Source organism: Leopardus geoffroyi, chromosome C1 (assembly GCF_018350155.1).
Source record: "Leopardus geoffroyi isolate Oge1 chromosome C1, O.geoffroyi_Oge1_pat1.0, whole genome shotgun sequence".
Lineage (NCBI taxonomy): Eukaryota > Metazoa > Chordata > Mammalia > Carnivora > Felidae > Leopardus > Leopardus geoffroyi.
The window spans coordinates 206,705,094-206,730,392 of NC_059328.1; the positions used below are offsets into that span (position 1 = coordinate 206,705,094).

General features: G+C 42.6%; 1 protein-coding gene and 1 long non-coding RNA gene across 4 annotated transcripts in view; both read left to right on the plus strand.

Moving 5' to 3' along the window:
- The window catches only part of MOGAT1 (monoacylglycerol O-acyltransferase 1), a 34,186-nt gene extending 30,922 nt beyond the window's left edge, over positions 1-3,264 (plus strand). For all 3 annotated transcript variants that reach the window (XM_045481442.1, XM_045481445.1, XM_045481441.1), the window contains exon 6: positions 2,557-3,264. In XM_045481442.1, the coding sequence (XP_045337398.1) occupies positions 2,557-2,711 (155 nt within the window). In that variant the 3' untranslated portion in view covers positions 2,712-3,264. The remainder of the gene's footprint in view (positions 1-2,556) is intronic.
- A 69-nt stretch (positions 3,265-3,333) lies between these two features.
- On the plus strand, positions 3,334-5,496 carry LOC123599538. The gene is made up of 2 exons (XR_006713187.1): positions 3,334-3,887; positions 4,024-5,496. It is a non-coding gene; the product is annotated as an uncharacterized LOC123599538 (long non-coding RNA).
- The last annotated feature ends 19,803 nt before the right edge of the window (positions 5,497-25,299 follow it).

Sequence of the window (25,299 nt, forward strand, 5' to 3'; positions counted from 1 at the left end):
TTGGACGCTTCAGACTGAGCCACCCGGGTGCCCCAGAATTCATGAATTTTATTTAAAGTAATCTGGGAACTGGGGCGCCTGGGTGGCGCAGTCGGTTAAGCGTCCGACTTCAGCCAGGTCACGATCTCGCGGTCCGTGAGTTCGAGCCCCACGTCGGGCTCTGGGCTGATGGCTCGGAGCCTGGAGCCTGTTTCCGATTCTGTGTCTCCCTCTCTCTCTGCCCCTCCCCTGTTCATGTCTCTGTCCCAAAAATAAATAAACGTTGAAAAAAAAAATAAATAAAGTAATCTGGGAACAACATCTTCTTAGATCACTGTGCCTCTTTCTAAGTCCCCGGCCCCCCGACTTCCACCTCGAATAATCGTATGTACTTGACCTCTCTTGGGATTAATTTCACTTAACAGAAGCTATTTCTATAAAACTGTACATTTGCTAGTAGATTGGCAACGGCTAGTAGATTCTCAAGTCACCTGTAGATTTCTCAATTTTTTCCTGAAACAAAAAGGTCAGAGTTAGAAGGAAGTTTCAAGATCATTGAGTTCTACTTTTTTATCCTATACATGTGAAAATTACGGCCAGGGAGGAAGTTACTCGGTAGCTCGGTGCGCTTGGTAGTCTAGTGTTTTCTGTGCCGCCCCAGCTCCTCTTCCACCCCACTACCACATTAGCCTTCTCCTCAGCCGTATTTCCAACCACAACTGACAGTAAGAGAGTTCCAGTTTGTGGAATGACAAAGGACTGATGTCTACTCTATGTAAATTTGACATCCAGGCTCTCAGAACTGTATGTGAGATTCCTGAGGCTATATCTGCTTAAAAACTTAGCAATGTAAGAATATTAATACTGCAGTAAGGTGATATGTATCTACTATATATGTCTCCTTATTGCACCATTAGATAGATAGATGATAGATAGATTGGTAGGTAGGTAGATAGGTAGATAGCTAGAGAGATAGATAAAGTGATAGAGGTATCTTCTTAATAATACATTTCGTCCTATGTGTGTGTGTATCACTGCCTTCTCTGCACCTCCTTACCTCCCGTACTGATTTTATTACTTCCTTCTTTCTCTGTGACTTAACATTTGCTTGGTTTTCTCTTAACTCACCCACCACCTGTTACTGACATGGGTTTGAACCTTGGGTGTACCACGGAATGACTTAGGGTAGACCAAAGGAAACCTCCTGTGTCCCCTCTGAGTTCCATTCTATTACCCATGGCCCCACTTGACCTCATGCCCAAGTTGCTCCTGGGTCATAAGAACCTCTTTGCCGCGGGTCACGGAACATCCTGTAGGTTTTCAACTCTTGGCATCAGTAAGCTGCATTAGGCCAGCAGGGGGAGCAGTGAGCAGCAGGGAAAGACCCAGGAAAGCAGGTGCCAAAGCCATGTGGATCTTGTAGTTTCTAAAAATCTGAGACAACTCTAGACACCTTTTGAAATATGTAGAGAAGTTGACAGGTTAAAAAAATAATTAGTTCATTTTTAATTACAGGTAAAACAACTGCATTCTCATTGTAGAAAATTCCTACAATACAGTTAAAGTGAAAACTACCCCATCTCTACCTTCTTCCCTAGAGGTAATGGTAATCAGTCTCTCTTTCTAGGCTCTTTTAAAGTTTATTTTTATTTATTTTGAGAGAGAGAGAGAGAATACTAGAGAGGCAGAGAGAGAGAATCCCAAGCGGTGTTTGAACCCACAAACTGAATTCATGACCTGAGCCAAAAATCAAGAGTCAGACACTTAACCAACTGAGCCACCAGGCACCTCTAGATTTTTTAATACACTAAAGCTTATAATACACCTAGAAATATAAATGTTTTTTCATAAATGGGATCATACTGTATTATTTTACAATTCTTTTCCCACTTCATACATTTTAGACCTCAGTGTGTGTGTGTGTGTGTGTGTGTGTGTGTGTGTGTGTGTATACACATATAATTTCATTTTGTTTAAAGATTGCTGCCTAGGATTCTGTTGAGGGACTGTTCTGTGGCTTATTTAATAATTTTTCTACTGAGACTTCGGGTTGGTTTTGTTTTCTACTCTTAACAAACAGTGAGAGTCTTGTGATGATGTGTGTTTTCTAGTACAGATTCTTGGCTCTGAAGATATACATTCTTCAGATTTTTTAGGATGACATTAAAAAGAGAGTAAAGAGCTGATGCCTCATGACTCAAGACTTCACCATCGGTCACAATAGGGTCCTGTGGCCTGGCTGTCAGCTGTACCAGAGGGAGAATGCTAGTGACATACACACACAGCTATGTCCTCTTACTTCACAGCTGTGGTCAGCACAGTGGCTCATTTGACTCAGAGTCAAAGCCACCAGGGTACCTAACACTCCAGCAATCGCTGAGAAGGAAAGTTCTTTATTTGTCATCGAATAGGATGGTGTGACCACTGTAGGCAGCCAGTAAAATGAACAAGGGATTGGAGTGAGCACGCCTGACAGATTCTGATTGGCTGATCTTTTTGGAGCCATCCTTGAGAGGCAGCGGTTTGTGACGGAGTGGTTTTGGTTTCTCCTGTCTGATACGTTCTCTATTTTTGTAGTTGGCCGTCCAATCCCCGTTCATCAGACTCTGCACCCAACCACGGAACAGATTGAGGAGTTACATCACACCTATATGGAGGAGCTAAAGAAATTATTTGAGGCACACAAGAGGAAGTATGGTATTCCAGAGCACGAAACTCTCATTTTTAAATAACTATACGCTTAGAAGGCACACCAGAGGATGCGAGAACATCCCATTGGAGAATACATATTTTAAATAAGGATTTTCTTCTTTGACTATGGAGTCCAATGTGCAACTGGAAAATATTATTTATGGTGACAGATGTTGGTGAGTGTCCATGGGCAATAAAAATACAGCAGGTGACTACAGGAGAAGGGTGGAGAAGACTATAACCCTTCTAATCATCCTCCTCGTTTAGGAAGGGCCAGTCATTTTGCAGGTGAGGAAAGGTTTAGAATTATTCATGTGCTCAAGAAAAAAAATATGACAGCTTCAAAAAATAATTAGACCCTTTTACTAAACATCACAATAATTTAAGGTAGTGTTTTCACTAAGTGTGACAGCTGTTGTTTACCACAGCTGGAGCAGTTAGGAGACTATGTGTGAAATAATTTTCCATACAGAGCTAGAGGAGATCTTTTTTTTTTTTTTTTCTGCTTGAACAGACCATTTTTGGGTGAATAATGTTACTTTTCAGGCTTAGATAATTTGATCCCTTTAGGTAATGTCAACCAACACATTCTTATACAATAGGGCAGAATTTTTATGCGGTCTTTGAAATAGGATGAATCAACCATCTGGAAACCCATGTGGGTGAGAGCGTGTCTCTTCATTTCTATTCATGCTTGGAAACATTCATACTTGCCGTTTGCTTCGAAGCATGTGCATTTGCTATGGACAAGGAGGTCTTTTGGGACACACGCTTTATAGAACATTGAAATTCCGAAAGGTTTTCGTGGTCGTAGAAATGATTTGAATTTTCTTCCCAAATAGCCTCTTTGAGGAAGACCAGCTATGAAAGAAAGCGCCCTCTCTGGTTGTCATGTGTCCAGTTACAACTGTCTGGTCCGGAAGAGAGGCAACCCTTTGCCTCCTGTTCATTGATACCTCCCTGGTGCCTGGGCCGGGCACAAAATAAGTACTTGTTTAGTGAATATATTTACGGATGAGCCCACAAAGGTGAAGAGTTTTTAAAGCTGTACCATAGGATGAACCTATTTTAAGAAAAGACCCAGTTTCAGAAGGAGAGAATGTGCGGGGTCTGATTGTCTCATGCCAGTAACGGACGAGACCACAGGCTGGTTTATAAGATGCAAGTGAAAAGGAGGTTTCTGATCATTAGGCACTAAAAGTTAAGTAAAAAGTAAAGTAAAGTAAAGTTACTTAAGTTAAGTAAACAAAACTCGACTTAAATAATAAATGAGTAAAATAAATAAATGAGAAGTAAATAAATGAGAAGAATGTCTAGTTTCCAAATGATCTCCATTGCTATATGTAAATATAGCAGTAAATAAATGAGAAGAATGTCTAGTTTCCAAATGATCTCCATTGCTATATGTTGCTTCTTTACCCCTTGTGCTCTGGGTATTTGGGGGCAACTTTTTGGAGTTGTTCTAACTTACTAGTAATATATCTTCAGGCCTCTAATTTTTCAAACATGAAGCCTGGGCTGGAGCCTGGACTGAGTTCAGCATCAGCCAAACAAAATCATGCTGGGTAATGCCTTGACTAGGAAAGCATTTCACACAGGAAAAAATGAACATGCCTCTGGCTTCATACTGGTTGAACAATCCAGGAGTCCACTGACCCATGGCCTTGAAATTAGATCAATTTTTTGTCAAAGCAGGGAATAGGGCACAACCTATTTTTAACAGATGCACAAAACTCGACTATAAATCCTTTTTGGTATTACTCAACACCAACAAAGTATAAAAGGAGCACCATTTACAGAAAATGACACCCCAGCTGGTCATGGGTCGGTCTTTCAGAATGCCACAATGACTAGAGACCTTTATTATAAAGTCTGTGAATTTCATCCCTTTAGAGAAGTTCATTAAAGTCTCTGTGATTTCACAAAACTATGACTTTTAATCTCATACTTGGTCCTGGGAGGCCAAGCTGACCCTGACATCAGCTGGATCATCTAATAAAGCAAAGTTAAAGCCCATAGGTAGTAAAGCAAAGGCACTGAAAAATGAGCAAAGTTCCCCTCTGACGAATTTGCTAGAATTTTGCCATTTCAAAACCCTAGGCATCAGCTAACTTCCATTCTGGCGTCCATAAAATCTCATTTTTAGATACATTTTAGGGGTTTTATCCCTTTCTTTCTTTCTTTCTTTCTCTCTCTCTCTCTCTCTCTCTCTCTCTCTCTAGAGGTCATAATCTAGCCAGAAGTCCGTTCATAAACCCAAAGCATAGTTGTAAGCCCCATATAGTCCTACAGATTGCAAGTGAAGGTTTGGACACGAACTTTTGCTACAGCACAATTGTGGGCTATATCTTGTACTCACTAATATGGTTTGACACAGAGTGCCTCTGTTTTAAAGATTCTCGTCTACTCTGCAACTGTACCTAATGTTTAAACAGCAAAGCAAAAAATAACAACAACAAAGATAACCCCAGGACCCAGTAAGAGAAACTGACCTAATTGCCTTGAGAAAATGTACGTTTGTGCTATTTGACTTAGACATTTCTTTGTCCTGTTTCTCTTGCCCACTGGGCACCGGCTGAGTCATTTGCTTTGTCTTACGGTTAGAACTGTTGAAATTATCTAGATCTGGTTGAGTCTGTTATGCTCACATTGAAGATTACAGCTCCAATGCTTAGAAAGGCCAGCCAGTTTTGCTGTGTCCCAAGGGGAACCAGGACAAGGGAGGCTACATGATTTATGAAAACCCTTCACCAGAACCCTGGAAACAATCAAAGTATATATACTTCAGGGATGAAGGGTGAGCCTTTATTGTATGCATAGCATTTTTTTTTTTAATTTTTTTTTTCAACGTTTATTTATTTTTGGGACAGAGAGAGACAGAGCATGAACGGGGGAGGGGCAGAGAGAGAGGGAGACACAGAATCGGAAACAGGCTCCAGGCTCTGAGCCATCAGCCCAGAGCCCGACGCGGGGCTCGAACTCACGGACCGCGAGATCGTGACCTGGCTGAAGTCGGACGCTTAACCGACTGCGCCACCCAGGCGCCCCTATGCATAGCATTTTTAAAAAATACTTTTTAACGTTTATTCATTTTTGAGAGACAGAAAGAGACAGAGTGCAATCAGGGGAGGGGCAGAGAGAGAGGGAGACCCAGAATCCAAAGCAGGCTCCAGGCTCCGAGCTGTCAGCACAGAGCCCCACGTGGGGCTTGAACTCAGGAACTGTGAGATCATGACCTGAGCTGAAGTCAGACGCTTACCCGACTGAGTTGCCCAGGTGCCCCGTATGCATAGCATTAAAAGCAGAATCCCTGTTTTCAGTAGAAGGTACGCTTTGGTCATGGAAATACAGGAAGACGTAACTTCACATCTCTTCCAAACTACCTCACCCACGATGCAAATGGCCAAAGTACATGATAAATCTGAAAACAAGTTTGGGGTCTATTTACTCTGTCTCCTTTTCCTTTGACAGGAAACAGTGTTGATGGGATTTGTTGATTGTTTTTGTTTTTGTTTTTTTCCCCCAGTAGCCCAAGGATAAGCCAGTTCTTAAACTGTATTTGTATATATATTTTTTAAGCTAAGCGATAAGATGTCTATTTCTGGGGCTGAGAGAGTTACCTCAAATAGAATTTGTGTATCTTATGAAAGGAAAAAAACAAGGCAACTTCTACATAGCCAATCACTCACTCCAGTCTCTCTGGGCTGGCAAATACAGAAGCAGTGTTTTATATTTAAAAAAAAAACCAAGGGATTTGTCTAACACCTTATATTTCAGTAATGTTCATTAATCCCTCCCAGACACCCATTGCTTAGTGCCTTAATACCGCATATGAAGGAGAAGGTCTGTCCCAAACCCTAGTTTACTCATGGAATGATGGGTTCCTCAGTAGCAGAGTCTGTGTCCTGTGAGTGTCGTGATCCTGGCACCCACAGAGCAGGCTGGCCGCACTTTCTGGAATGCTTGTGGTGCCACCTATGTCATAGGAGCCAGGCTTTGGAGCCAGAAGGGGCTTTGCAGTCTGCGGGTTATTCCTTCTACAGATGAAGCAGCTGAACCCCAGTGGCTTCGTGCGTGTTGGAACCATGTTCGTGTTACTCTTCTCTGGTGGAACAGGAGGCAGCACTCGTCCGTCATTGTTGATAAATAAACCCGTGCACCCTCTTGTAGAACAGAGGTGTCAAAACATAGAGTTGGGATGAAAAATACTCGTAAAGCAAGGGATTTAGCCACTCCGAAGCGAGCTCTGTCTTATTGGGACCTAGAGCATGTTTCTTTTGTGAGACCAGCACGCCGCATTGTTGATTTTTCCCTTTTTGCGAGAGCTATTTTGGTGATGTGCTCTGGGTGACATCCAAGTTTTCAACGACAAGCTGAGCCACAAGAGCCTTCGGTAGTGAGCAGCAGGCTAAGGCAAGGGGCTTTATGCCCAGGATGAGTGACAGACCCCACGAAGGATCCTGTCTCTTGGTCATGTTGTGATCATTAAGACAGGTCAGAACAGAAGTGGAAGAGGACTGTGGTCACCTCCGTGACAGCCTCAGAGCCCCAAGCCCGTTCTGGCTGTGGCTTCATCCGGCTGGGTTGTTAGAGCTGCCTTTTTTCTTTTTCTTTCTTTCTTTCTTTCTTTCTTTCTTTCTTTCTTTCTCTCTCTCTCTCTCTCTCTCTCTCTCTTTCTTTCTTTCTTTCAAGGCTCTTAGATTCTGATTAAGAATTTTCTTAGGCCCTCTTGAGACTAAAGATAAATCTGACCTTCTTGTATTCCCAAGGGCTGTACAGTTCCCCCCTGTCTATTTCCAGACCAACGTGGAGTTTCCTGGTTGGATTCCGTCTGTCCAGTCTGGGGAATGGTCACGTGGAAACAACCAGCAAACACAACTGTGCTATTCTTTTTTACCTTCCAGACTTCGATTTCAAATAACCCTTTAGCCTCTGGGTCTCCACTAACTGGCGGGGTGACCTGGGCCCATTCCTCCTTCCTGTTAGGAGTGAATGATCTCCGAGGCTCCCTCTGGCTCTGTCTCTATGGTGGGTGTCTGCCTGTTCTGTCATGGTAATGACATCTGGTGGGAGGTGCAGACTTATCTGTAGACTTCTTTTTCCTCTGCCTTCCTCACTCTGGACACGCAGAGAGTTCAAATGACGGTCTCCTTTCGTAGTATACGTGAAACATAAATTGCTACGGAAGTTTCTCCAGCATCACCGTGACCTTCAGTCATGGTGTTTCCACAAAACAGTTGAATTCTCTAAATAAAAATCGGAGACATTTTCCTAAGAGATTTCCTCCTTTACACACTTGAAAACTGTGAAGTAACAGTTTATTCCTTGTTAAAATCTTTATAGGAGATGGTGGGCTTTTAGATTTTCTACACCGTACGTGTTTGCTGTGTGCTTTTTAAAAGCTCTTGGTTGATAAAGTTGTGACCAATAAATGTGTTTTATGCCCAAGTTGTAAATGTGTGGGTGTGGTGTTTTATCTGAGTAGAATGGATTCTCTTTCCACGCCTTGCCAACGCTGAATTCACTTGGACTTGAGGACGGATACAGGCAAGGGAACTGCAGCAGAATCGTGAGCGTTGCAGATTCTCATACTGAAGAGCCCGGCCTTTTAGATGCCCTGCATGAGAGACAAGACAAAACAGAAGGCAGGGGCAGAGCTGAACGAAAAGCACAGATGTGCCGGATGAAATAAAAGCAGAGAACAGGAAGAGGAAACAAGACAGGAAGCTGCCGTGGTCAAAATAAGAGTGAAACTTGTTAGTTACAGAAATGTTCAAAAACTGGTAGAAAAATTGATAGATTCCAAATCAAAGGAATCATTGCTATGGGTACGGGGTTTCTTTTTGGGTGATGAAGTGTTTTAAAATTCGACTATGGTGATGGCCGCACAACTCTGCAGATACACTAAAAACTCCTACACGCCTCTCTTCAAGTGGGTGGATTTTACGATATGTGAGTTATACCTCAATAAAGCTGTTTTATACACACGAGTCGGTCATCCGCTTGGCAAAATAAGGGAAGAAGCAAAAAACTAAAATCCTTTTTTTGTATGTGTCAGCAGTAAAATCGCCTCCCTTTGATGTCAGCATTTTGGATGACAGAGTTTTCGCCTTGATTTTTGAGACCTGGTGGTGTTTCCGGTGTTATCAAAACAGGCGTTTTCAGGGGCGCCTGGGTGGCGCAGTCGGTTAAGCGTCCGACTTCAGCCAGGTCACGATCTTGCGGTCCGTGAGTTCGAGCCCCGCGTCGGGCTCTGGGCTGATGGCTCGGAGCCTGGAGCCTGTTTCCGATTCTGTGTCTCCCTCTCTCTCTGCCCCTCCCCCGTTCATGCTCTGTCTCTCTCTGTCCCAAAAAGAATAAATAAACGTTGGAAAAAAAAAAAAAAAAACAAAAAACAGGTGTTTTCAATACTCTTAAAATATTTTATCGGATAAAGAACATGCTGGTTTATTATTGTGTAAAAACACTGCTTGACTTTAACTTTTCCCAGTGTTTTATTAATACTGTGGCTAATAATAAATATTGTCATATAAAACCCATCAACATTTATTGACCACCTACAATGTACCAGATACAGAGCTAGGAGAGTTTATGTACATTAGGACATTTAACTCTTAAAATAGCCGTGTGAGATCAGTACTATTTTTATCCCATAAAAAATTGGGGTTAAGAGGGGCTAAGAACTTTGCTTGAGGCAACCCTCATGTTGGGGGTGGAGCTCAGATATGATGCCGGGTCCTCTGGCCAGAGCCCATGCTTTGGATGTAGGGCTCAGGAGCCCTGGGGCGTCCACCATCCCCATCACTAACTTGTGTGACTTTGGGTAAGTGACCTTATACTCTTCACCTATGGAAGGAAAAGGTGGGACATGATTACTAAGATTCTTGGTGGGTCCCTCTACTGGCGATTCTTTTCGCAAGCCGTCTACATTTCTGAATGCCGTGCCCCCACACCCCCACCACAATCCACCCACACATAGACCCAATAGACACAGGGGCCATTCTCAGCACTGAAACAGTCGTGAGCACCAATTGTGAGATGGCAAAATGTTGTGGCCGCCATTAGCAGGACAGAGTAAGAAAGTTTCATTAAGTGGACCAATATTTGTGGTCCAAGTTAAACATCTAAAATGTTATATTAAGAACACCTATTTAGCTGAAAGGCTTGATTTTTTTTTCTTTTTTTGGTAGCTGTGACTGCATGGGGTACTAGTTGGGGGAAAGGTCATTTCTCCCAACCATGTATTCTTTTAAGTTCATTTTATTTCTCACATGTGTATATGTATATGTGTGTTTGCAAGCACCTTTTAAAATTTTTCGTCATGAAATTGCCACATGTTCCAAATTTAAGAAGAAATGTCTCCGGTTTGATGTCTCCTTCTCTGCCTTCTCCAGTCCATCAGCAACATCTTTAAAAACTCCAGAGAGAAAGGCAATTTGATCTTTAGTTTGGCCTGGCATTGACATTTTATGTGTGATGCTAAAATAATGGAAGGCTGTCATCTATCTTACATTGGTTGAATCTATAAGAGTGGGATCATATAATTTGTCATCTGAAATTCACTTAATTTTAAAATAACATTGAATTCCTAAACATAGAATGTTAAGTCATATTAAATAATTTCAGTGGGATTTGCAGAAGGGTTTATATATTACGTACATAAATAGAGACGTTGATGGGGAGATATAGTCATTACTGTTATTGAAATAATACCCAAATCAAGGGAGATTTAAATCACTGGGAATAAAAGCAAATGTGATTCATTTGGGAACTGGCTATACTTTTACGGACGAGTTTGATTTATATTTTGAATAGTAGGTAGGTGATTGAACTCAGTGCCATCATTATGACAAATAAACGCAGGAGACGGGACATACGTTTCTGTAGCAAGCCGCCTACCGTGTCAAACTGAGACACAAGCATAGCCAGGCCTTCAAAGCAGTTCCAAAGGAAGCAGAGGGCAAAGTTAAATTGCAAGAAGCAACTAAGGACCTCTTGCTGTCTGTCAGAGGTAAGGTCAAGGACAACAGAAGTAGGGAAACGAAAAGGAAGGGAGGACGCTGGGAGGAGGAACAGCCCCAGGGAAGAGACAGACATCTTACCATCATACACTTCCCGTGAAAGGAACGTTCACACTCTACTCCACGGTGTGTCCCTGTCCCAGAGGGTCGTCTTCTCCGTAACAGATGACAGGAACGCATCTGGTGCTGCCTAAGAGAGGTGTTATCTCGGAAATGGTATTCCTTGGGAGGAAGGTCACGTCCTCTTGTTGGCCCCTGGCTGGTGATGTGAAGGAGTGATTCCTGCGTGAACAGCCCACACGTTCTTAGCCCTACCTGGCCACTATGATTAGGACCTTTGCTATTGCCTGATTACTGTCATGACTCCACTCTGACCTAGTCAGCTAGACAGTTGCAGATCTTAGCTGAAAATCATGGAAGACCCTGAAAGCCCTCTCTGCCCCCATCGCTGTGCCAAGTTGACAGATGATACGATAGCAATGACTCCAAAGATCAAATAGGCAAATGAAAACAGAATGGTAAAGTCGCGTTTGTTCAAATCTCCATAGGCATTGGGATCTTTACAACTATCTGTTTCCACTATTACTGTTGAGAGTTCCGTGAACCAAACCATCAGGATGATTTGGCCACAGAGCTGAGTTTAGATGTTTAGATGACAGAGTTTATGCAAAGCAGCGTGCCCTACTGGTCAATTGTGGCCAGAGAAAATGCTTTTCATAAGGAACTGTTGACATTGAACTTTTGAATCGCTCTGAAGCTGTTACCACATCCTTTTGGCCTGGCTCTATTGCAGGGTTTATTTCCTTTTCCACATCTTGATAGGCTTAGAAACCGCCCCGGGGCCATTATTTCAAAGGAGAAATTTCTCTTCCATCCTGCCCGTGATTTCTCTTTGCTCTGGGCTCTAGTTTTTGTGAAGCAGGGATGCAGTGGCTTCAGTCTGATCCTCTATCTGGGGTATGTAATGTGTTTTCTGCTAATTCACAGAGTTCCATCAGGGATAGTCTCTGCCAGGATTATTTGGCAAGAGTCCACCGAAGAATTACTTTCAGCTTTGTTTGTGGTTACTAGATTCCATTGGAATTTCCTGCATTTCCCAGCGATTCAAAGATTCTCATGGAGGGGTGGAGGCTGGGGCTGCAAGGTGTGTTTCTGCCAGTAAATGCAAGAAGTCTGGGTGCTGCGTGGAGGTAGAGGTTCAGGGCCCGGTTCTTCTGAACATCTTCCCAGTTAATTGGACGATCTTGACCAAGCACTGACTTGGTGAAAAGCACCAAGGCGCGGGACCTGTGTGCTCCCCTCTCTGGGCCCATAATTAGAGAACTATCTCATTGGTGAGAGGGGGAAGCAAGTGTCTCCAGAGCAGCACCAGCCCGGAGCTTTGGCCCTGGACTTGCCTGGCTTTAGCAGTGAAAGCTCCCGTCCTGGGAAGCCCCCTTCAGTCACAAGCAAAGTGGGACACCGTGGGCGGGAAGGCAGAATACTTCACGGCCCTGGTGTTGAGGGCACAGCTAGCCGTTCTGTCCACCTTTGGGAGGGACAACAGGGAGGCATTTTATTTAAAAAATGCTCCAGGGCTACCTGGGGCTCAGTCAGTTAAGTGTCTGACTTCGACTCGGGTCGTGATCTCATGGTTTGTGAGTTCGAGCCTCACATCGGGCTCTCTGCTGTCAGTACAGAGCCTGCTTCGGATCCTCTGTCCCCGCTCTCTCTCTCTGCCCTTCCCCCACTCATTCTTTCTCTCTCTCTCAAAAATAAACATTAAAAAAATTGTTTTAAATGCTTCAGAGATTAGCTTTTAAACTAATTTTTGGAAAATGAATCTCCAACTTAGCTGTGTATCCTATGATACTCTGAAATTTCTCAGTCTCTGTATGTTCAACGTGAATGATGGTCTTAAAGGTTCTGGAAGGTCTCTGTACCTCTGAGTGGGATTTTGTTGTGAGTTCTTCTTAATGCACTGTCTTGTTTGAGTGGCCTCAAAACTAAAGACAGTGAATATTCCCAAAGAGCCTGGGTCCTGTGGAGAGTGTTGTGTGTATATGTGACCATGACTGTCTTTTCTGGGCTTCAGTTTCTCTTTCTTCAAGGAGAAATTATTTTCTTCTATAATGGATTTCTAAAATACTTTTAATGAAGGGGTGCTTAGACACTGGAACTTTTGGAACTGAAGTTATACTTAGAAATCTGAAATGTTATAAGGGAAGGGAAGCAAAAATAATATAAAAACAGGGTGGGGGACAAAACAGAAGAGACTCTTCAATTTAGAGAACAAACAGCGTTGCTGGAGGGGTTGTGAGAGGGGGGATGGGCTAAATGGGGAAGGGGCGTTAAGGAATCTACTCCTGAAATCATTGTTGCACTATATGCTAACTTTGATGTAAATTAGTAAATAAATAAATTATTAAAAAAAAAGAAATCTGAAATGTCAGGAAATGCCCTAAACTTTACATAAACTTTACTGTAGGTTTTTTTTTTTTTACTTTTCATCATTCTTTATTTTTTTTTTCAATATATGAAGTTTATTGTCAAATGGGTTTCCATTTTACTGTAGGTTTTTACTTTGTTTTTTCTGCCCTTTACTTGTTAAATATATGTTTTATATATAAACAATAACATAATAATTAACATAATACTTATATTAATATAAATATATAAACATAGCTATATAAATAATATAATTATTAATGACTGTATATATATTCAAATCTTATTTTTTATGCCTTATTCCCAAAAGAACCATATGTGGAATAGCTCTCTGAGAGATTTGAGACTCTTAATTGTCACATGAAACTTAATAAAAATGAGAACTGAATATAAGAATATAAAATTTTGAGTATTCACTTACAATAATAAAATTATCTCTCCTACACAGAAGTTCCACCGAGTGGTAGAAACTAGCAATCGTTGATACTTTTACATCTTTGCCACCATTAAATGAGCACACTGAATCTTAAGACACAGTTTTTAAACTTGTTTTTTTATCCTCCCCACCCCAAGACCCTTGGCAGGTTTAACTTAGACTGAAGTTGAACTCCCCTCAATTGGAGTCTGGGGTTACATGACCACGATCAAATTGCTAAAGAAAACAGAAAGTTTCCCATGACAAGCATCTAACTTATTCTTTCCACAGTGACCATTCTTGAGACTAGGTTTAGAAAACCTCGAGACTGCTTGAAATCAATTCCTACTCCAGAGACTCGAGAAAGCCTTTGCTCATCCACCAATATAGCCAATAATATAGCAAATAGAAATGTCAACCTCATGCTTGTTTTATTGTGGAGGCAAAAAACATCACACCTCCAGATACCACAGGCATGTTTAGGGCAGGAAGAAGAAGAAAGGTGTCCATTTTCTTCCTTTACTTTGCTAGAAATCTTGCTGTCTTTCCCAGGATCCCTCTTGCAAACCTTACTTGACATCTCATTGGTCGAAACTGGGTCCCATGGGTCACCCCCAGGTACAGATATGGCTGGGAAAATGACTACTGACTTCCCATTCTCTCCAGCATTGTCTCTCAGTGGACTTTTTCGGGAAAGACTAGGATAGTAAATAGCTTAGTCAATAACTACTCAACTCCGTCACTGTTGTGCAAAAGTAGCCGTAGATAATTACAAATGAGTGAATGTGGCAGTGCGCTGATGAAACTTTATTATGGACGTGGAGTTTCAAATTTCATGCACTTTTCATGAAACCTTCTTTTGATCTTTCTTGAACCATTCGAAGGTGTGAAAATCATTTTTAGTTCGCAGGCTATATAAAAACAGGAGGCCGACCTGACTTGATTTGCGGACCCCGGGGGAGGGTGAGAACAGTTTGTGGGGGACACCGTATAGCTGCTGCAAATAGGCTCCGTACCTTGAATATAGAATATAGGAAAGTGATGACAAGCTCAACCTATCAAGCCTACCTTAATTTTCCTGATGTCAGCAAGCAAATTCTGCTTCCGAATCATGGTCTTTGTCACGAACACATTAAAGTCTACCAGATGCCTTTAACTCAGAAAGTCTGTATCGCTGATATTCTAGGTCAGGAGATCTTTATATATGTTTACATATTTTGTTTTAAATTGCCCTATAGTGACTGCAAAACTGGATCAGACCTACAGAGAAAACTCTCGAATGCAGTGTAGAACTGGAACCAGGTAATTATTAACACTGTAGCCCAGACATTTGCATAATTGCTCAAAGGTCTGTTTGTATGAGCTTCGTGAAAATTCAGAAATAATGCTACCCTAGATAGTGGTTAAAACAGAAGAATGGTATATTAGATATGTTGATCTAATGATTATTCTTTTTGAAACTATTTATAACAGGTTACCACATCCTACAAGATCAGCACTCCCAAAAGAGAAAGAACTCTTTTTCCTAGAATTGGGTCTCAGTTGAACTGATTTGGCTCATGTGTCCATCCCTGAACGCATCATTGTGGTCAAGGGTGGGGGGGGGGGATATACTGACTTGCCTGGGCTCTGTGGTTGAGTGTCCCTTCCCTAGAGATGGGGACATTGTGGGGCTGGCTGGATTTCTAAACCACGTGGACAGGGAATAAAGGAAAGTGGGTCCCCAAAGGAAATCAGGGTGAATAGATTCTGGAGAGGCAAAAATAAGGGTCCACTATGGTGACATTAACATTTGATATTTAGGGGTGCCTTGGTGGTTCAGTCGGTTGAGCGTCCGACTTAGGCTCAGGTCATGATCTCATGGTTCATGAGTTCGAGCCCTGTGTTGGGCTCACTGATGTCAGCACAGAGCCCACTTGGATCCTCTGTCCCCCTCTCTCTCTTTCTGCCCCACCCCCCTCATGCTCTCTCTCTCTCTCTTTCAGAAATAAATAAACATTGAACAATTTTTTGACTTTTAACAAAGGAATTGGGAAGAGAATGTGGAGACTTCCAGAAAATGAATGAGGAATGGGAAATAACCATAGGAATGTGAGGAAAATGTTTTATAGGAAACTGGGCGCGGTCAGTGGTTCATCATCTTGGCAATGTATCAGAGAAATCTAGGTAGTTAAAAAACAAACAAAACAGATTTCTGTAACTTACCCCAGACTGACTGAAGCAGAATCTGGGAAGGTGGGGTCCGGGACTCTGTATCTTTTTAAATCTCCACAGGCAATAGATGTGCAGCTTATTCATAGACTTGTTTCGGGCACTACTGAATAGGGTCGTAGAGTATGGGCTAAGCTGCTGTAACAGAGAGACCGCAAACTACAGACGCCTGAAGACATTAATCTCTTTCTCATGTAATAGCTTGAAGGTGAACAGTCCAGGATGGTGGGTGGGTTTATTCAAAAACAAAGTTCTGGGGTGCCTGGGTGGCTCAGTCAGTTAAGCGACCAACTCTTGGTTTCAGGTCAGGTCATGATCTCATGGTTTCGTGAGTTCGAGCCCCGCATTGGGCTCTGAGCTGGCAGCACGGAGCCTGCTTGGGATTCTCTCTCTCCCTCTCTCCCTGCCCCTCCCCTACTCATGCTGTTTCTGTCTCTCTCAAAATAAATAAATAAATAAACTTAATTTAAAAAAATTAAAAAAGGGGCGCCTGGGTGGCGCAGTCGGTTAAGTGTCCGACTTCAGCCAGGTCACGATCTCGCGGTCCGTGAGTTCGAGCCCCGCGTCGGGCTCTGGGCTGATGGCTCAGAGCCTGGAGCCTGTTTCCGATTCTGTGTCTCCCTCTCTCTCTGCCCCTCCCCCGTTCATGCTCTGTCTCTCTCTGTCCCAAAAATAAAAATAAACGTTGAAAAAAAAAATTAAAAAAAAAACCAACAAAGTGCCTTCCATTTGTTTCTCCACCGTCCCCTCGGGTGCTGTCCTTGTCTGTACAGTTGACACTGGCTGCCACCCCGTTCACATTCTAGCCCACGGCGAAAACAGAGAGAGGGCGGAGAAGTGCCAGGTTGTCAAGGCCAAGGTTCAGAAGTGCACACATCACTGCCACTTTCATGATATTGGTCTGAACTTAGTCCACATCGCACAGCAAGAGCAAGGGAAGCTGGAAAGTATAGTTTTTCTCTTGCCTGAGATATAAATATGTATTTTTTTCTTGTTTCCAAAAACAGACCCTCACATATATACATAAGTAGACAGGTGGATGTCTGCCCAGCTAAAATTGGACCCCTAAAAATTAAACATTTATTACTTTCAGTTAAACGTGACAAATTGAACGGCACGAGTCTTTATTGTTTTTCATGAAACTCCTCAAGTGAAAATAAAAATGATAAAAAAAAAAAAGTCAAAGAGAGCAGAGGAGGGGTAAGAGGAGAAAGTGATGTCAAAACTATTTCACAAGATGGAAAACAGATGGGCAAGTGGTAAGTGACTCGCCAGAACAGAAAAGGCAGAAACTTAATGCCAGAGAGAGTCGGGGGGAAGAGTCCTGTCAAAAGCAGGTGATTCCCATTGCAGGATCTCTGGAAGGCCAACCCATTGAGGGCACCAACTATTCGAAGTTGGGTGTGGAGGGGATCAAAACCAAAGAGGATCGTCACAAATCTCCTTAAGGAGAAGACTCACAGATTCCCTACCCTAAAGCCAGCAGCTCTTGCCCCTACCCGAGCAGAGCACAAGAGTTTTGCTCTTGGAAATTCTAGAGAAATTCTACACTCTGGGAATACCAGGCTCAGTAGAGAGATGGGGTGGTGAGGTGCCTTTAAAGCTGATTGAGAGACAGTCTCCATTTTGAATGGTAATTCCCATCACCCTCTTCCCACACTAGGTTCCCACTATCCTCAGCACCAACTTCCTATCACCCCAATAGGAGAATAGATAATTCCTCTGTGGGGAAACCCATGAACCCAAGAGAGAAGACCCACAGATTCCAATTTATGTGGGTCTCCATCTGCCACAATCTACTGAAGTCCACCAACGAATAAACTATTTACACAGGGCTGCTGGTCAGCATTTTGGTGTCTGTAAGGAAAATTCAAGAATCATCAGACATTTCAAGAATGCCTTCAGCGGGAAATAGAACAAATAAAGAACATGAGAGAGAGGGAAACTTCAGAAAATTTACCTTTAGAGAGACAAGAGAAGAGTTTACAACAATAAAACAAGAACAGAACACTATGTAAAGACGCGCATTTAGAATGGAGAAAGTGACGTAACTATAGAGAATAATGGGGGGAGGGGAGGACAAAAATAGGTGTGGGAATGTAAGAGGGAGCCAAATCCTCATACTGCTTAGAAGAGAGCCAGCAGATGAAGTCTCATTTTAAAAAAGCCAAGAAATAGCAATTTAAGCATGTAATTTAGAATGTAGGTATAAACAGGGGCCCCTGGGTGGCTCCGTTGGTTAAGTGTCTGACTTCTGTTCAGGTCATGATCTCATGGTTCATGGGTTCGAGCCCTGGATCAGGTTCTCTGCTGTCAGCTCAGAGCCCACTTTGGAACCTCTGTCTCCCTCTCTCTCTGCCCCTTGCATGCTATCTCTCTCTCAAAAATAAATAAACATTAAAAAAAGAAAGAATGTAGATATACATACATAAAGGAGGGGCACTTGGGTGTCTCAGTTGGTTAAGCATCCGACTTTTGATCTCAGCTTAGGTCTTGATCTCAGCGTCATGAGTTCAAGCCCCGTGTTGGGCTCCATGCTGGGCATGAAGCCTACTTAAAAAAAAAAAAAAAAAAAAACCATAAAGGAAAGGGCAAGTGAGTTGAAAATTATCGACTCTGGAAGTGGGAATGGAGGGTGGGGGAGGGGAGGCAGGGGCTGCTGCTTTTCATTATAAGCCAATACTTGGCTTGCTGATTTCATTTGCTAATCCATGCATATAGCAGAAAAATACATTCTCAGACTTTTATTAGTTGTAATATCATTCTAAAATATTTCGCATAGACCTTAATTAAGAATGTTATTACTTCATATTGTCGAGACTACTTCTTTGCAAGAGGTGCACGAGATGTGTAAGAGACTCTATGTGAAGTAATTAGTGAGAAGAGATATAGACGGACCAGGGGGAAGAGGCAGTTTATGAGGGAACTCACAGACTTAAGACATGAAGGCATTTGGAAGAGTCCAGAAACTTTCAGGAGGGAAAGTGAGAACTTCTATTTTAAGAAATCTGAGCAAACCATTATAGACCAAGCTGCCAAATATCTACAGAGAGTTGGCAGATGTTGTAGAACGCACAGATGCTCTGTTTTTAAAAATAATTTTGTTCGTATGTTTTAATAATCGGAAGTCATTTTATTTGGATGATATTGGGAAATGAAGGCTTGTATTTCCCTTTAAGTTCTCACCAGAAGTGCTTTGCAGAGCAGTAAGTCAGACACTACAAATTGGTTTCTCAAAACCCCGCCTCCCTGACTGGCATCCCACTAAACAGGTCAGATACTTGCTTTCTCAATCTTCCTCTAAGCTAAGAGTGCCCATGTGTTCCAGTTGTGGCCAATGAAATATGAGGGAGTCTGGTTAGGGGCTTCTGGGGAGTTCTTTTCTTCCTGATAAAGAGTTGGTGCACTGAGGGAGATTCCGCATGATACCTTTGGACGATGTGACGATGTCATTTTGGAGCTCTCTGTGGCCATCTTGAAACCACAAGGGCAAGGCCAAAGGAATCTCCCAAGACACCAATCCAAAGCTCTGGCATCAACAAATGTTAAACCAATAGCAGTAACTGTCTAACTCAAGTCTCCCTGTTATGCAAGCACAAAAAAGCCAAGGTGAATTTGTTATGCAAGAACAAAAAAGCCAAGTGTTCTGTTTTGTGCAACCAAAAGCATTCCTATTTCCATCATGGGTCCAAAATATGTCATTGTATTGTTTTTATAAATAATGTAATGTCCGTGATTAGGCAGTGTCCCCTGTAGTCATTGAGTGAAAGAAGGTAAAATGATTTACTCACATCAATATGATCATTCCATTCCATTTGTACACTTGTATGAAAGTTTAAAACAGTTTCTCAAGACGTGTGCCTTGACATACAGATATTGTAGGTGTGACGACATATTGATCCCCTCATCCCTGGGGGTTGCTTGGAGAAGCCTGGGGTGGTAGGAGTGGCTAGTACTATGAGGGTCCCTGGGGCAGCGAGAACTCCTTCTAGGCTGCCTTATCCATTTACCCTCAATGCACTCGTCAAATATAATCCTTAACCCTGAGTGCCATCGAGTGTAATGGGTCAGGAAACCATACTCTACAACTTGTGCATAGCACTTATGTGTCCTGTCTCTCTTGGTCTTTGCAGGAGGGTTGTGCAGTTATTCTTAATCTCGTCCTCCAAAGGTAGAAGTTGAGTCCTTCGATAAGTTCGACATTTTAGGATTTAAAAAAGTCAGACATTGTACCACTACACAAAGAACTGTACCCTACAAAATTTGATTTTTAAATTTTAATCACCCATGCTGGGTTGAGCCATTTTCACCTTTATCTGTTGGTTCCCGTGACAGATGATCAGGAAGCATTTGCTGAGTACCTCCCATGTACATAAAGGCCTCAAAGAAGACCACGTTGACTGAAATTCCCTGAAAAACAAGCCAACAATAGGCAAAAATGAGAAAAGGGTTAAGCCTATTAGGTTTGCCTCTCAATTCTTACCACATTGGACCTGTCCACAGGGCGTGATATTCTGTTGGTTTCCGTGGATAAAAGTTGCTTTAGGGGCGCCTGGGTGGCGCAGTCGGTTAAGCGTCCGACTTCAGCCAGGTCACGATCTCGCGGTCCGTGAGTTCGAGCCCCGCGTCGGGCTCTGGGCTGATGGCTCAGAGCCTGGAGCCTGTTTCCGATTCTGTGTCTCCCTCTCTCTCTGCCCCTCCCCCGTTCATGCTCTGTCTCTCTCTGTCCCAAAAATAAATAAACATTGAAAAAAAAAAAAAGTTGCTTTAAACAGTGAAAGAGAGTAAAGTATAGAGGTGATGTATGGCCAGAAAGATGTAATACTCCCCGCCAGGTCTTTTAGCATTGGCACCCCCAAAGGAATATCATTATATGGGAAATAAAGTTTACTTGTTGACTTCAGTCCCAATTAAAAAAAAAAAAAAAAAGATAGTAGAGTGTTCCAATTCACACAGCCATTTGGTAGCTGAGTCAGAATTTGGAACTAGGTCTCCACTCACTCTATGCTGCAGAGAGAAGAGGCATACTTATCCCCAGGTCTCCAATCTTACTTTATACTTCCCTCCAGAACTACCAGACAATAATGAACTTTGATTGCTGAGACGGGGTGGTGGGAGGAGGGAGCATTTAAAGTGGGGTGATGTGTTGGAAGGATGGTTTGGCAACCACAGAACTGAAAGCTCAGAGAATAAGGGTGGTTCAGCCGACTCAAATCTCTTTATCTGTGGTCTGTGGAGATGTGACGAGATTGGAGAAGCCAGAACAGAAGACAGGGGCCACATTGTTCTGCTGGACTGAGGCCTCATGTCCTTCCTCACCATTTGTTTCTTTGGCCTCCTGAACTCCAGGAGATGGCATTGTCCTTGTTCCCTGTGCCAGCCGCTTATGTTGAGAAAGAGGGGAAGAGTCTGTGTGGGAGCAGGCTGGGCTCCGTCCAAGCCTGTGTGGCATTTCTATTTGTTTCTTTAACTGCTGGGGCTGTTTAAGTATTTCAGCCCTGGGGGGCCACTGCTGGTCAGACGTTTTATTTCCACTTGTGAACCAAGATGGTGGGGCTCTGATAGGGAATTAGAGGTGTGCCGGGGATTAGAAGGCCAGTCCAAGCTTCTCTTTATACACGTGAGAAAAATGAAGCCCTAAGGGGCCAAATGAATTTCCCCAAATCTCTAAACTACTTAATGACAGAGGCCAGAAATTCTCCCTGCTTGGGAGACTGCTACGTCCTGGGTCTGTGCCCCTGGCCGGCTTGACTTCTCCAAGCTGCAGTTTTCACATCTCTAGAGATTATAAAAGAATATTTTCTATAGGGACAGGAGATGTAGGTAAGATCATGCATATAAAGAGCATACTGGAGGGGGACCTGGGTGTCTGTCGGTTAAATGTTTGCCTCTTGATTTCGGCTCAGGTCATGATCTCATGGTTTGTGAGGTGGAGCCCCCGTTGCTTACGATTCTCTCTCTCCCTCTCTCTCTATGCCCCTCCCCCGCTAGCGCATGCTGTGTTTTTTCTCTCTTAGAAATAAATAAACTTAAGGGGCACCTGAGTGGCTCAGTCGGTTAAGCATCAGACTTCAGCTCAGATCATGATCTCCCAGTTTACGAGTTCAAACCCTGCATTGGGCTCTGTGCTGACGGCTCAGAGCCTGGAGCCTGCTTTGGGTTCTGTCTCCCTCTCTCTGCCCCTCCCCTGCTCACACTCTGTCTCTCTGTCTCTCAAAAATAAAATAAACATTAGAACAAACAAACAAACAAAGGAGCGTGCTGGAAATGTTAGCTGTACATAAGTACTGCTTCCTAGCCTGTCTCTCTCCAGTCAGTTCTGCACATCTTTACTGTGCTAATCTAACTGTGGGAATCACAATAAAAAGCATCCCATTTGTGGGGCACCTGGGTGGCTTTGTCGGTTACCGTCCGACTTTGGCTCAGGTCACGATCTCACGGTCCGTGCGTTCGAGTCCCGCATCGGGCTGAAGAACCTGGAGGCTGCTTCGGATTCTGTGTCTCCCTCTCTCTCTGCCCCTCCTCCACTCATGCTCTGTCTCTCAAAAATAAGTAACATTTAAACAAAATTGTTTTTAAAAATCATCCCATTTGCCAAAACTCATGGAACTTTACACCTAAAAAGTGTGATGTTTACTACATCTAAATTATAACTGAATAAACTGAAGGGTTTTTTTTTAAGGCATTTATTCCATTTCAAGCTATCAAGTCTCATTAAACTCATATAACACTGCCATTTGAAAAGCCCCTACACAATTACAGCGGCCGACTTAAACTATGAAGGCTAAAGGTATCAATTTAGAGGGAACGGAATTTAAGTACTTTCATCTTACTCTAAGTATAGACACAACTGAGGTCAACGTGGGTGCGGTTAGATATATTTGCCCTGAGGATTGGTGAAGTATTCTAAAAGTCTCAGCAGCCAGTTAAGAAAATGTGTCCTGTGGTGAGAGATCGTTTGTTTGGGTGGTTTTAAGGAAACTGCTGATTTTCCTTTGCAGTTCATGTTTGTTAATAAATAGAAAACTTGTATTTGAAGACTTGAACAATTTCCATGCACTCCAGAAGTTCTTCCTCTGAAGCTCTGTGAGGTCAACATATATTTTCTTGCTTTCCTTTCTCCCAGGCAGACGTGACTTCACTCCTCTGGGACCTCATGACATACGGTAGCCTCTAACGGTGTCACCAAGATCTACTCTACATCGTACTTACTTGTGGTTCTGTCTTATTTCCTCGTTTGGATTTTTAGCTTTTTGAGGTCAGGGCTATGTCTGAATAATATTGCATTCCTCATGGTGCCTGGGATAGTGCTGAATGAATGAAAAAAAAATCAATCACTGTTGACTGCTAAGACAGAATTAAGAAGCAATACATTGTTTGAGAGATAACTGAATAAATGGGGAAAAATCAACAAACAAAATGGTGTTTCATTATTGTTAACTGGTAGAGGCAGAATTAAGAAGCAATATATTGTTTCAGAGGGAACTATAGGTCCTTGATTTAGTAAATAGACAATCTTCCATTAACATATCCATTATTTTTAAGTGAATGCTCTGACTGAACCTAGTATTAAGACATCGGGGCTGTAATCCCAGATCTGTGATTACCCAACTGTGGGAACTTGGCCAAGTTACTTGAGCCTCTGAATATCAGTTTCCTCCTCCGTACAATGAAGGGATTGAAGTCATTATTAGATCATTACCAAAGTGCCTTCCAGTTTTAGCGTCCACCAAGTGTGGGCCTCTCTGTGTCCATCTCAATGTCTTGGGTACAGTGGACCCTCAGGAAATCCTGCGACAGAATTGAAGCAGTTCGTTAAGACGTTTGACGTTAGCATTGTTTCTTTTGCAAACTCTTCATCAATAGGATAACCTGGATCTCAACAGTATACTTAATTTGGAGGCCTTATCACTTTTACATCTCTCAAACCTGTTCCACGAATTACGGTTTTGTTTTTAGATAAAAGGGACATTTAGAGATTATTTTGGCCAAGGATTCTGAATCTGGGTCATCTTCAACCCGAGGGCGTTAAGGGCTTTATGTATCCCTAAATTGTAGCCCTTGGAATTTTTATTTTTTTCATCAAGTCTGTGTGAGAGCTGTACTCATGTGCATGCTAGCACACACACACACACACACACACACACACACACACACACCTAGCCTATAAAGCTCTAGAAGGAGAGCACCTCATTGTGTCTTGCTCACCAATGCATCCCAGTGTCCACAGAATGGGGCCTGGCATTCAGTAGTTGCTCAATAAACATTTGTTGACTGAATAAATGTGCAAGCCAAAAACAAGTGGATTATTTTGGAACCAATCGCAATTCAATATCCCAAAACTCAAACTCAAAATTCGTTTTTTTTAATTTTTATTTTTGATTTACTTATTTATTTTTTTTTTTTAGAGAGAAAGAGAGCACGAGTGGGGAAGAGGGGCAGATTGAGAGAATCTTAAGCAGACTTCATGCTCAGCTTGGAGCCCAGTGCGGGGTTCAATCCCACGACCCTGGGATCGTGACCTGAGCTGAAATCGGGAGATGGACATTCAACCAATGGCGCCCCTCAGGGCCCTCCCCCAATTCCAAAATTCTTTAAAAATATGTAATTTCTGAAGAATCTAACAAAAGAGAGTGGGATATATCCCAGATACATATTAAACTTCCTAAAAACCCTCTTTACCTCTCCACCTCTCTCACATTTCATACAAGGCCAGGGGTCTTGAACTTCCTTTTCTCTTTCTTCCCCAAAGTCTGACCGGCTCCCTCATCTTCCTTATTTATTCTCTCCCCCTTCTACCTCCTGACCTTTCCTTTTAAGAAAAAAAATCTGAATATAATTCTCACACAATAAAATTCACTATTTTATTTTATTTTTTTTTTAATGTGTATTTATTTTGGAGAGACAGAGACAGAGTGCAAGCAGGGAAGGGTCCGAGAGAGGGGGAGACACAGAATCTGAAGCAGGCTCCAGGCTCTGAGCTGTCAGCGCAGAGCCTGACGCGGGGCTCGAACCCACGAACCACGAGATCGTGACCTGACCCAAAGTCAGATGGTTAACCGACTGAGCCACCGAGGTGCCCCAAAATTCACTATTTTAAAGGGTACAATTCCAGGGGGAGGGTTGTGTATTAACAAGGTTATACAGTCATCACCACTAATTCCAGAATATTTTCATCACTCCATAAAGAAACTAGAACCCACTAGCCATCATTCCCCATCATCCCTTCCCTCACCCCCTGGCAACCACTGATCTATTGACTCTCTCTGAATTTGTACCTTTTGGACATTCTACACAAATAGGTTCATACGATATGTGGCCTTTTGTGTCTGGCTTCTTTCACTCAGCACGTCTTCAAGGTTCATACATATTGTAGTATAATGTATTGACCTCATTCTTTTTTTATAGCTGAATAATATTCCATTGTACGGATTTACCACATTTTGTTTATCTATTCATGCGATGATGGCCGTTTGGGTTTTCCTCTTCTTGGATATTACAAATGATGTTGCTGTGAATATTCATGCACAAGCTTTTCTGTGAATAACTTTTTCT